This window comes from Calidris pugnax, unplaced genomic scaffold, assembly GCF_001431845.1.
Source record: "Calidris pugnax isolate Ruff unplaced genomic scaffold, ASM143184v1 scaffold18, whole genome shotgun sequence".
NCBI classification, from domain to species: Eukaryota; Metazoa; Chordata; class Aves; order Charadriiformes; family Scolopacidae; genus Calidris; species Calidris pugnax.
The window spans coordinates 9,088,811-9,101,100 of NW_015090812.1; the positions used below are offsets into that span (position 1 = coordinate 9,088,811).

Consider the following 12,290-nt stretch of genomic DNA (forward strand, 5'->3'; position numbering starts at 1 on the left):
GGCGGTGGCGGGGTGGCAGCAAAGCAACCTGCCCCCGCCATGGGGAAGCCTCCCCGGGGCGGGGGTGGTGATGGTGGTCGGGGGGGGATCGGTGGGTGCCGTTGTGGGCCGGCACACGGGGCGTCGGGCCGGGGGGACGACACGGGGGCGGCTGCCGCCGGGTTTAGAGGCAGGGAGGTATGGGTGCGGGACGCTGCGGGTGCCCAGAGTTTGCGTGGAGCCCAGAGGCGCCGGGCTGGGTGTGCGGAGCGTGAAGCTGCCCGGGCTGAGCACCGGAGGAGACGACCCGGCTGCCGGGTGGTGGCTGGGGGTCCCCTGGGAGGGGTGATGAAATGGCCCGTGGTGACTCCCTGCCGGCTCCAACCCCTCGGTGACAGGGGGTGCAGCCGGGGGGGTTCGTGCCCCTGCTGGGTGCTGGGTGCTTCTTAGTGCCCCAGGGTACCCGCAGGGGCTTGGAGGGGGGAAAAAGCAAGTGGATTTTGGGGAGCGACAGCTCTGCGGAGGGTCAGGTGTCAGTCACAGGGTGGGTTCGCTCCGGGCTGACCTGACACAGCTGCACCAGCATCCCCAATCCCAACCCAATGGCCCAAACCCACGGCCCCATGTCCTTGCCGGCATCAATCCCCTTTTTCCGGACTGCTCATGGCTGTTTTCAGACAAATCCCTCCCCACCCCCTTCATGTGTCTGGGACCGTGTTGCTGCCCCCATCGTGTCTGTGTCTGCTGCCCTTCCCTGCCTTATCATGTTTTTGTACAGAGCACAGGTACGATAAACTGCTCAAATATTTGCGGAGATGTCCATGTGCGGCTGAAGTGGTGAGCTCCTCTTGTTTGGTTGGGGCCGGGGGGAGGATCCATTGGGACTGTGATTTCCCAAGGCAGGACTAGCTCCTCATGCCACCACAGCCCCCCTGGGCCCAGAGCAGGGTAGGAGGCACAGGACCAGGTGCTGGGGGCTTGTTGTGGGGCCAAGCATGGCCCAAGAGTGGCTGTGTCACCATGTGCCAGGACGACATGGCCTTTGGGGTGGCACCCTGTGGGGTAGAGAGCTCCAGCACCCCAGAGGTGTGGGGCAGGCACTCATCTTTTTGGCTGCAGGGTGGAAGAAGCTGCACCGGCGGCTCCCCCAGGACCTTGTGCATGGATGGCACTGTTCGATGTCACCCCATGGTGCCCTTAGCAATGCTGCCAGCCCTCCTGTGCCCATGGGGGGGGTTTGAACAGCCATGCCTGGCTTTTCCCCGCAGCACCGCCTGGCACCCTCTGTGCCAGCCCAGCACCAGGCACCGCTTTGCCCCAGCACAGCTTGGGCTGGGCTGTGGCAGCAGCAGAACGAAGGAGGGGAAACAGGGGGGGACAGTGCCTGCCTTGTTGCCATTCCCCAAGGCAGGCGGGGGGTGGCCGGGGCACAGTCCCTGCTCTGGCCAGGCTCCTCTCCTCCCTCCTGGGCGGGGAGAGTGGACAGGAGATAAAAGGGAGACTCGGGCCAGCTGGGCATTGCCAAGAGCCGCTGGGACTGGAAGCAAAGTCTGGCCAGAGGACGGCAGTGAGGAGAAGAGCGGTATTGAGGGCTCGTTCTCGCGGGGGAGAGGGCTGGGGATTTGGGGCTACATCCATCCCAACTAGACTCCACAGTCCCCTGCTCTCTCCCCACCTCCCTGGATCGTCCCCCCCAGCCCCATGTCCTCCCCCTCTCCCCTGTCCATTAAGCGTGCTGGATCCTGGAGGGATGGGGCATATCTTGGGGTGGGCAGGGTTGGGGGGTTGTGGGAGGAAGGGGCTTCAGGCGGCTATTGGAGGCAGGGGGTGGGTGGGGTTAAAGGCTCTGTGCACCCCTTAAGCGCTTCGTGGAGCACTGAGGACTCTCAAGGTGACCTGAAGGTCACTATGCCTGTCCCACTGGCTCCTCGCTGATGACCAGGACAATGGGGAGCTGCATCCCTGACCATCTCAGGGGCAAGGACAGACCCCTGGCCGGGGCTGGGTCTGGCTTTTTGGGTTGGAGAGGTGGAGCTTGTCCCCCACCACCCATGGGAGAGGGGACCTTCATCCCTGGCATGTGGAGCTGGTAACTCACCACTGGGCGAGACCATGGCACCCGCTGCGACAGCCACGAAAGCCAGCAGCAAGGGCACAATGCTTGTCTGGAGCTGGGTACCCCAATCCTCCCCGAGGGAGTGGGGTGTCCTGGCTCCCAGTGCCATGCTGGGACCAGTCTGACACTGCCCACCAGTTTTTGTCTGCCCCAGAGGGGTGGCAGGGAGGTGATTTGGGGTTGCAGTGGGGCTGGGAAGACCCTGCTGGGTTGAGCCCCAGGGAAGAGGGGATACTAACACCCCAATTCCCCCTGACAGGGGCAAGGGTCCGGGATGGGGCTGTTGGTGCTGGCCCTGGCCACCTGGCTGGGGCTGGCCTCGGCTTCCGAGGGGGTGGCCTCAGCCTCCGAGGGGGTGGCCAACAGCAGCCGGCTGTGCCGGGAGGCACCAGCATGGAGCATCAACGGCTCGAGCCCCATGGCGGGGGCGGCAGGGCAGGTGACGGTGGTGGCCCTGCTGAAGGCCAGCTGACAGTTCTGCCTGCAGCAGGCCCACAGGTGAGCTTGGTTCCCCCCACCCCACACCCAGCCCTGCCATCTTGGGGGACAGCACGGCGGCCCCTGAACCTGGCACCCCTGGCTCCCAGCACCTCCTTCCCCACAGCCTCGGGGGCCTGCGGGAGAAGCTGGCCCGGCAGGGCACGGTCGATGTCCGCTACATGATTGTCAATGAGAAGGCGCCGCTCTCCCGTGTCATGTTTGAGGAACTGAAGCGCCATGCCCCGCCAGGCGTCCCCGTCTTCCAGCCAGAGCTGGAAGACCCTGATGTCTGGCAGGTCCTGGGGGGAGACAAGGATGACTTCCTTGTCTATGACCGGTGAGTGTCCCCTATCTCAGCTGAGGGGTTATGGAGCGTTTGGTGGGCTTCCCCAAAGCCCCCCGCTATGGCTGGGCTGGGAGGATCCCCGCCTCGAGCCGGGCCATGGCTTCTCCCCACAGGTGTGGCCGCTTGGCTTTCCACATCCAGCTGCCCTACAGCTTCCTCCACTTCCCCTACGTGGAGTCAGCCATCCGCTTCACCCACAGCAAGGACTTCTGCGGCAACTGCTCCCTCTACCCCAACACCACCCAGGAGGTAAGGAGCAGGGATGCTCGCTGGGGCCGGGCTCCCTTCCCTCCTCCAGCATTGCACATCAGGAAAAAAAACCCCAACCTTATCTTCACGTCGGGGACAGGCTCTGGGTTGGCAGCTGCTCTTGTCCATAGTTGAGAGGGAAGGTGATGAAAGGTCCAGAATAAGGGCAGTTAAATAGGTCAGAGCTTTCAGGCTGAGAAGGAGGGGACTAAAGAGGTCATAGCCCACATCTGGAAAAGCTAAGTAGGGTCGCTGGCTGTTCTGGCATAACAAAGGGGCGGGCAATGGACCTGGAGGTGGCAAGAAAAGAAAAGAACATAGCAAAGAAAAGAATACAGCTGTGGGCTCAGCAGGTGATTAGTCACTTCTTAGGAGAAAAATCCAACTAGAAATGCTAAATGCCAAGTCCCTTCCTGGCTCAGGAATTTCCTGGACCATGGACAGCTTGAGCCAGTGGATGTAGGTACAGAGGCTTGTGCTCTGTGTGCTCCAGCCTCTCCTGTCCTCCTGCACCCTGGGTCTGGAGAGCCTTTGCTCTGATCCACGCAGCTTTCTGTATGACAGACACTGGTCTGCCCTCACCCCAGCTCACAGGTGTGCTCGCAGGCTCATGGTGGGGCTGTGTGTGTGTGTTCACGTGCTGCCCCAGCCCTTGTGTTGCTTTCACCAGGCTAACAGTACCACCGAGGCGCCTGTAACCCCGAGCCTGCTTCCCAAACACGAGGGGAAGGAGCCCCCCATCCATCAGCACCACCCCCTCCACCCTCACCACCACCATGAGGTCAGCAGCGAGAAAGCCACAGACCTGAGGGGGGGCCACGAACCTGCCACCCATACTCACCACCACCATGGAGACCACGGCCAGCCCCATCACGAGGGGAAGAAGCGGAAGGAGGGAAATGAGCGCTAAGCCAGGCTGGGCAGCCTTGCAGAACCCAGTAGTGTGCAGACCACGCCAACTCGCTTCCCAGAGGCATGAAAGGACATGTTTTGAGCTGCTGGTCACCAGCAGTGTAGGTATAACAACCCCCTCCAGCATCCCCCAGGTGGGTCATATTCCCATGCTGTGACCAGGGATGAAAATCTCCCTCGGACACCCAGAGGTGCTGCATTTTCAGCCCCAGGGATGAGTTCTGACCCTTCCCCTGCTGCCACCTGCCTTTTCGTGCTCAATGAAGCTCGTGGTGCAAACCAGGAGGTCCCTGGTCACTGCCGGCTGACACTGCATGGAGGGGCAGGGCAGGGGTGGAGGGGACAGAACTGGGATGAGAGCAGCACTGTAGGCATGCTTTGCCCATCCTGGCACCCCTGGGTGTCCTGGCACCCCTGGATGCCTTGGCTGGGGAGCAAGTGGAGGAACAGCATGTGCCCCACAGGACATGATCCCAGGGGATGGGGGCACTAGGAGTGGTGGAAGGTCACAGCTCCTCATGGTCCAAACCCTGTACCCCCATAGCTGTCACATCCTGGGGACCCTCCAGACCTTGCACACGGGTATGTGCAGTGGTGATGGGTGGCCGCAAGATGGTGGCCTTGTCCCCTCTTGGAGACCTAGGGGCTGTATCCAGGGCCCGCAGTCCTGGGAGGAAGGGGTGAGGATCCTGGGGTCTCTCCTGGGGGAGAAGTGAGATGGGAGGGCGATGTGGATATCCAGAATATGAATAAAACCTCTGTGAAGCAAACCCTGCTCAGCTTGGCCTCTGATGGGTCCCTTCCCCAGAGAGGGTGGGGAGCTTGCTCAGCGCTGGGCTGGCTGTGGGTGATTCTCTTGGCTCAGAGAGAGACTTGGGGCTGGATGTGGACTCCATGAAGCAGTATCCAGTGGTGATTTGCATTCCTCTTTTACTTGGAGGTAAAAGGGTTGAAGGCCCACGGGACCCCATCTCTTCATACCTTCTGGTTACCTCTCCCAGGACAGGGCATTAACCCTGCACTGCCAGGAGGAAGTTTGGCTCAGCACCTCCATCTCTGGCTTGTAGGTGTGATGTTGGGGTGCCTGCCGTGAACTGCTGTTGTGGGGCCAAAGTTCATCTTGTGCATCTTGTCCCCACCACCCAGACCGGTCCCCATTTTGAGCATATTATGGGGCTCCCCAGCCCTCAATTAATTGGGTCCCCGTGCCTGTCTCAGCCCCATAGCCCTTCACTCCATCATCCCACACAGCCCCACTCAACGCCTCCCCTTAACTCTCCATCTCCTCTTTGGGCCCCGCAGCCTGAGTGGGGAGCAGAGATGTTTTTTCTGCTCAGCATTATGCTGCACCATGTGTGGTGCGGGTCCTGCTGATGATGCTCTGAGCTGAATTTCTGTGCTTCTCCACCCTGTCTCTTGGAAGGATGCTCTGGGGCAACTGGGGCAAGAGCCAGGGTGAAGAGGAGCTGTTCCTCGTGGGGATGAGGGCAATGGGATCAGGTGGGTCTTTCTCACCAATCACTGGGTGCTGGCTGAGACCCTGCTTCCCCTCCTCCATCTCTCTTGCTACCTCTTTCCTCCTCCTCCTCCTCCCCCTTCCTCCTCTACCTGCTCCCAGCAGCCCACAAGGGCACCTCTGTCTGCTGCTCCTGCCATCAATATTGAGGTTATCTTTTTCTTCTGGCAGCTGCTGTAATTGAAACAAAGCAGGCCGGGCCTCACGGGCTCCGCTCCTCTCGCTCGTTTTGCTGGTGCTGCTGAGACAACTAATTCATCTTATCGATGCGTGGTTGGCCTCTTTTCCACCGGATCCAGGCAGAGCCCTCTCCCCACCATGGCTGGTGGGAGCAGACCGTGTCCCTGTGGTGTCCTGCTGGGTGCTGCTCTGACCCAGCTGGGTGCTGGCCACCAGCAGGAGATGCCAGGGGAACCAGCCAGCGGGGAGAGGCGCAGACTGGAAGGGTGCTGACGACTTTTATCTCATCCTTTTGCCTTCTGATGCTTCCCCAGCCCTTTTGTTAAATTCCACATCCCTTCCTTGCACAGCCCCTCAAGGTGTCCCTGGCAAGGAGGTGGCAGGTGATGAGTGGGGCATGCACAGATTTGCATTCGCTTGCTGACGACCAGATCTGCAATTAGCAGTGGCAGATAAAGGGATCAGGTCTGGTGGTGGGTGGGTAGCCCAGTGGCACTGTGCTGCACTGTTGTCATTTGGTTACCTCCCAGCAGACGAATTTCCAGCCCTGAAGGCTTGGGTTGGTATTTTGCTTTGGGGAGAGGAACTGAGGCACAGGAAAGAGCTGTGACACTATTTGGGTGAAGTCCTACGTGTCTGAGTAACGGCCAGGGTTTAGGGTGAAGCTGATGCTGCTCCCATATATTATTGTCCAAAGGCCTGAAAGGTTTGGGGATGCTGTTTTTGGCCCCGCCATGGCATCACTCCCCCCCTTGAAAGCTGCCAGAGACCTGGAGCTCTGCAAAATCTGTGTCTGCACTCCTGCGGTGATGAGGGAGAGCTTTGCTCCCAGTGGGGGTGGAGGAGAAGTGTTTTAGGGGAGTTAACAGGCTCTTCCCATCGCTGACGTTGTGGGGAGCGATGCTGTTAGAAGGAGTCAGAGAGCCCCAAGGACTACTCAGCTGTCAGGGGGAATGGCTCAGCAGGGTCCAGGGCAAAAAATGGGTTAACTTCAGGTCCTGGCAGTGCTGCCCTGGTGTCCATGGTACTGCCACCATCCCGGAGGAGGATGTACCATGGTATCCTGGTATCAGTGGCTGTGCCACCGCCCTGGAGGAGGACAGATCCCAGTCCCACATCACAGGCAGCCTTGGCCCTGCGTGCTGCTCCTGCTGAGGGCCAGGCAGAGCCTCTCGGGAGAGGGGGAACAGCCAGTCCTAATGTCAACAGAGGCCTCTTGTGCAGCGATGCTGTGTCAAGAAGAGGAATGGGTCCCTCCTCCTCCGCCCATTCATCTGGCAGCCGGGGCTGGCGTGCCGCCAAGCCAGGCTGCTTTGGAAACATTTCATTGAGGAGGCAGCTGAGCCTAGGAAAACAGAATGAAAATATACAGAGAGATCACTGTTGTTAGGCAAAATAAATGCGGGCGGCTGCATTGCTGTCCCCCAAGTCCAGCCCAGCCGAGCCCCTCCTGCTTCTATGGGGTGAGGGTGAATGCTGCTGCCCGGGGATGGTGGCCACGTATCTCCATTGTGGGTTAGGAGCTGGGGAATGAGGGCTGGAGGGATCATCCCCGGCTTTGTCCAACTTGCTGATGTCCCTGGTGTGTAGGTCTGGACTCATCTTGGTGTAGCATCACCCAAGGAGATGGGATAGAGCAGAGAAACAGCCACAGAGGTGAGACAGCCTCAGTGATTCGTGTCCCCTGCATGGCCACCAGTGCTGGAGGCTGGTGAAGACAGGGCTGAGGAAGGACGTCAGGTTTAGGCCTTATTCATTCCTGTCCCCTTCCCCAGCATCAATCACAGGTCCTACCAGGCATGAGGCCACTGGTGGGACACACCCCAGTCCCTGAGTTTTCAAAGCCCAGTTGGTTTGCGTGCCCCATCCTTTGTCTGCTGGCAGAGGGAGAGCAGAGTCACCCCAAATCAGTACCCAAGGACAGATGGTGGAAGCACCTCTCTGACTTTTGAGAAAAGGTGCATTCAACAGGTTTGCCTCTCCCTTTCTTCCCCCATAACCTCTCTCCTCCCTCCAAAGGCCTCCAAGTCTCTCCCAGGCCATCTGCTGACTACAAGAGACCCATCCCAGTTCTTTCCCTCCCTCTTGGTGGGTCCAGAGTGGTTTGGGGGAGGCAGAACTCAAACCCCAGCCCCATGATACATCAAGGCTCTCACCCCTGCACAAGTGCTCCCAGTGCCAGCGTGATGCAGCTTTGCGTGGCTTCACCTCCTCTCTTTGTCCACCCAGCACATTTTGGCCAGTGCTGTGCAAGAACATGACAGCCATTTCTCTGTGCTGCTGGTTTCTAGCCCCTACCTTTGCTCGCTGTTGGTGGAAAATGGCATGGAGGGAACAGTTTGCTTCTGTTATTTATGGTTTTGATCTGGGGGTTGAAAGGAGCCCAGTGTGAGCAGACAAAGCCCAACCAGCACCCCAGGTGAGACACATTTCACCAGCCCAACGTGCATAGATTTGCAGCACGGAGCAGATGCCCACTGGATTCTGTGCTGGTCCCTGCGTTCATAGGAGCTTTGCTAAAATTCCTCTTGCCCTCCCACTAGGAAAGCAGCTACCAAGCTACTCCTTTTTTGCTTGCTACCATGTGAAGGGAGATTTGCCGTGTCTCTCTCCATCTGTCTCTCCTCAAGACAAGCTGAGTGCGATGCTTGGCTTCCAGCTGAACCATGTCACAGTGCTGAGCTGCCACGTCCTGCTCTTTCATCAGGTGGCTTCAAGTGGTGCAGCCTCTTGCCGGGACTGCTGGAACCTCTGCCACAGCTTTGCTGCCATCTGCTCCTATGCACGGAGCAGCGTGTGAGGACACGCCATCGTGGAGGGGAGCTGGGATGGGTGGAACGTGAAAGGGAAGGTCAACACGGTGCAACCTCCTCTCATCCCACTGTGCCCTGACTGACCAATGCTGAGGGCAGCACTGGGATCTGGCCTCAAGAGTGGGTCCCTGTGTGGGTTCTCCACACCGCAGGGAGCTGAGGTACGTGAGCATCCACCATGGGAAGTATACCTGACCTGCGTGTAAAGGAGCTGAGGGAAGAGGACAAACCCATGGAGCAGGCTACTGAAAAGACACTAATGCTGATTGAGGTGGGTGGCTCCCCAGCTGCTGCGAGAGCCCTGATAAAGCTATAAAAGAAAAGCTGAGTTAATGATGTTCATTAGTTTTTACTATGGAAGAGGTCCCAGGCTGGAGGTCTTTTTTTTCCCCCATATGGATGTGCCAGTGGAAATGGCTTTGGAATAAATTGTTGAAATGGATGGTAAGGAATGACCCGGATCAGATGCTCCAGGTGTCTGATCTCCGGTTCCTGAAGCCTGCTGCTGAGCGTGGCCTGGGACGATGGCAGCTCTGGCAGCGATGGTCCTAGCGGCACCTGAGGAACTGCAGCTCAGTGGGGCTGGCAAAATGGTGCAGATGTCTGTAAAGACCAGCAGTACCAGGCAGGAGGAGAAACAATTCAAACTGGAGTGATCTGACTTTTGATAAAGCTGTTTTTTCCATAGGTTGGGTTTTTTTGCCCACAGCCAACTGGCCAATCAGCAGCAGCAACAGGGCCATGCAGCCAAGTAGCATCCAAGGATGTGGCCAACCAGCCAATCAGCCCCGCGGCACTGTGGCTTCCCAGCCAAGTAGCCATGGGGTTTTGTAACCTCCCAGCCAATCAGCCATGGGGCATTGTAGCCTCCCAGCCAATCAGCCATGCATCATTGTAATCTCCCAGCCAATCAGGAATATGCCATTGTAATCTCCCAGCCAATCAGCCGTGCATCATTGTAATCTCCCAGCCAATCAGCCATGGGGCATTGTAGCCTCCCAGCCAATCAGCCATGCATCATTGTAATCTCCCAGCCAATCAGGAATATGCCATTGTAATCTCCCAGCCAATCAGCCGTGCATCATTGTAATCTCCCAGCCAGTCAAGCATAGGGCATTGTAATCTCCCAACCAATCAGCCAGGCATCATTGTAACCTCCTAGCCAATCAGCCACGGGGCATTGTAACCTCCCAGCCAATCAGCTGTGCCGTGTGCCCATTGCTGGCTGCAGGCAGGGCTGCCCAGCCGGTGGGAGCCTCTCCTGGCCGGGCTGGCAACCGGTGGCCAGGTCTCCTGCCTTCGTCAGAGACGGGCTCCACCGCTCCCTTGTGCCACCATTAATGACTCTCCATGGCTGAGAGTTTGTAGCTTCTCTTTGAGCCGGAATTAGTCCAGCTTTCAGCCTCTCCTGCGTTGTTTCTAGCTTGCAGAGTCTAACCCTTATCTTCTCTCCATTACAGATATTTTTCTTTTTTTTCCCCTTTTTTTCCTAAAAAAAGGGAAGTCGGGCCAGCGTGTTGTTTCCCACCCGTTTAATTTCTCCCTCCTCCCCTAGAAGACCATTCCACCCCCCACTCCGAGTTATTTACATTTTAATTACCGGTTGCAAAGTGCCTTAAACGCAGGGGGTAAAAAGGCTGGGTTATGGCATGGTCTACCGTGGGTTCTCTGCCCAGGGAAGGGGAGCAGGACCCTGGGTGACAGAGGGACAAGCCCCAGCCCTGGCCTGTCCCCAGCTGCCCCCCAACCCCAGCCAGACCCTGTGACCCCCGTTCCCATCTCCCAAGCCAGGGCAGACCCGGTGCTAAAGGCTGAGGGGCGGGTTGTTTATGCCTCACTTTGCCATCATTTATTCATGCCCTTGTAAGCCTGCAAAATGATTCCCCGGTTATTTTAGCATGGCTAATTAAGGGGAGGGAGCCTCAGTGGCTGAGAGGGGGGTGACTGGCTGAGGTGGAGAGGGGGCTGCTTTTCTGCTGAGCTCAGCGCCCTGGCAGCCAGGCCGGCCGGGATGGACGCCGCTCTCCGGCGCGGGGCTGAGTAACTTTCTGGAGCGCTCTGCGCTTTTAGGCTGCGCGCCGGGAAGGAGACTGTTTCTCCTGGAAGCCCAGAGGGTCTTCACCCAGCAGCTCCTCCGTGCTTAATTGCTGGCCTGCACAGCAAATGCGTTTGCTGGAAGGGTGCAGGAGTCTGGGTGGCAAGGCGGAGGCTCAGCACTTTGCTGATCTTATGGGGGCTGGCAGAAGGCAGCGCTGGCACGCCAGGGATGTAATGTCGTGTGTGGGGGAGAGAGGGAACAACAGCTCCCGACAGCCGGAACTCTCCGGTCTGGTACGAGGGAGAGCCTGGGTCTGCCCGATCCCAGCCTGACACCTGGTACCCAGGAACATCTCTCCACTTTTCTCCCTTCCTTGCTGCTGGCCTCAGGCCATGCCCTTGTTCCTCCTGCCCCTCTCCAGCTATAAGAAGGAGCTTTCCAAGCTCCACCCTGCCCCTCAGACCCCATCCCCACAGTGGGGCTTGCCAGAGCCCCCCGCTCACACCCCCTCCAGCCTCCTGCTGAGGTTCTCCAGGACCCCCAGCCCTCCAGACTCCCAGTGCCTGTGGTGCACGGCAGGCAGAGGCGATGTGTCACGGGGTGCCTTGGGGATGGCATGGCAAAGTGCTGGGTGCAGGCATCCTTAATCCTGGGTCAGGGATGGCCTGAGGTTTTTCTTGGGGAATGCTGTCCCCTTTGGCAGTAGAGGAAGGGTGGAGAACCTGCATCACCCTGAGCGTCCCCTGCTTTAAATGTACGCATCCCTGAGCAGAGACAGGGACATACAGGCAAGCAGAGCTGTTCCTGTGTCAAACTGAGGGTGAGAGAAGCCATCCTGCACCCAATCTTTGAATTCAGTCCATGCTTGGAGAGAGGAGATGGTACTTTTGGTCCTTACATTCTCTTTTTGAGTACACAGACAATTGCAGTCACACCTGAAGGAGGTCCCTGAGATTGTCAGTTCTGGAAAGTTTCATAAAATAACTGGCTGGTTAGCAAAAAGCAACTTTATTAGAGTCCCTGCTGACAGAGAAGCCCAGCAATAACTCAGTGCTAATGAGTCAGTGGAGAATCCATGGGGGATTCAAACAGCTTGATGGCAAAAAGCTCCAGCTCAAGCTTATGCTTTGTCAGAGACTCTACTAGGCACTGGAGCATCTAAAAGTGGGCTCAACTCTACGGTCAACCAAATGAAGGTATGGGTCTTCTCACTTCCAAAGACAAATATTTAAGAAGGCAACACTCTCTGCCCCTTCCTGGACATCAGATCATGAGAATAACTATCCTAGGCAATAGAACCCTCTGCTCTGGAGTTCCTTAAGGCAGGGGAGCTGCAGGCTGCATTACTTGCCATGTCCTTTCCCTCCTGCCTCTGCTCTGAACAGCACTAGGAACACAGGAAAGGCAGAAACAGCCACACTTCCAACAAGTGCCTGGGGCTGGTGGCTGTAGCATAGAGTTTGGCTACTGATAAGCCTGGCTTCAGCTGCTTCGGAGCAGCAAGTCCTCTGGGTGGCCAGAGCAGGAGCTTGGTGGCTGCCTGCACTCTGCTAACTAGCTCCTTTCCCGTCATTAATTGACCAGAAAGCTTCTGTTCTCTTGTGTGTCTTCGTCTGTCATCAGATAACTTCCTTGGTGCTCACTGAGTCTTGCAAAGCTCT

At 58.0% G+C, this 12,290-nt stretch overlaps 1 protein-coding gene across 1 annotated transcript; it reads left to right on the plus strand.

Moving 5' to 3' along the window:
* The first annotated feature begins 1,425 nt into the window (after positions 1–1,425).
* Positions 1,426–4,852, plus strand: LOC106886240 (selenoprotein Pb-like). The gene is given in 5 exon segments (XM_014938997.1): positions 1,426–1,561; positions 2,355–2,593; positions 2,700–2,912; positions 3,035–3,170; positions 3,841–4,852. Coding segments are annotated over 4 exon segments (813 nt in total). The 5' UTR covers positions 1,426–1,561; positions 2,355–2,369; the 3' UTR covers positions 4,081–4,852.
* Positions 4,853–12,290: the final 7,438 nt, after the last annotated feature.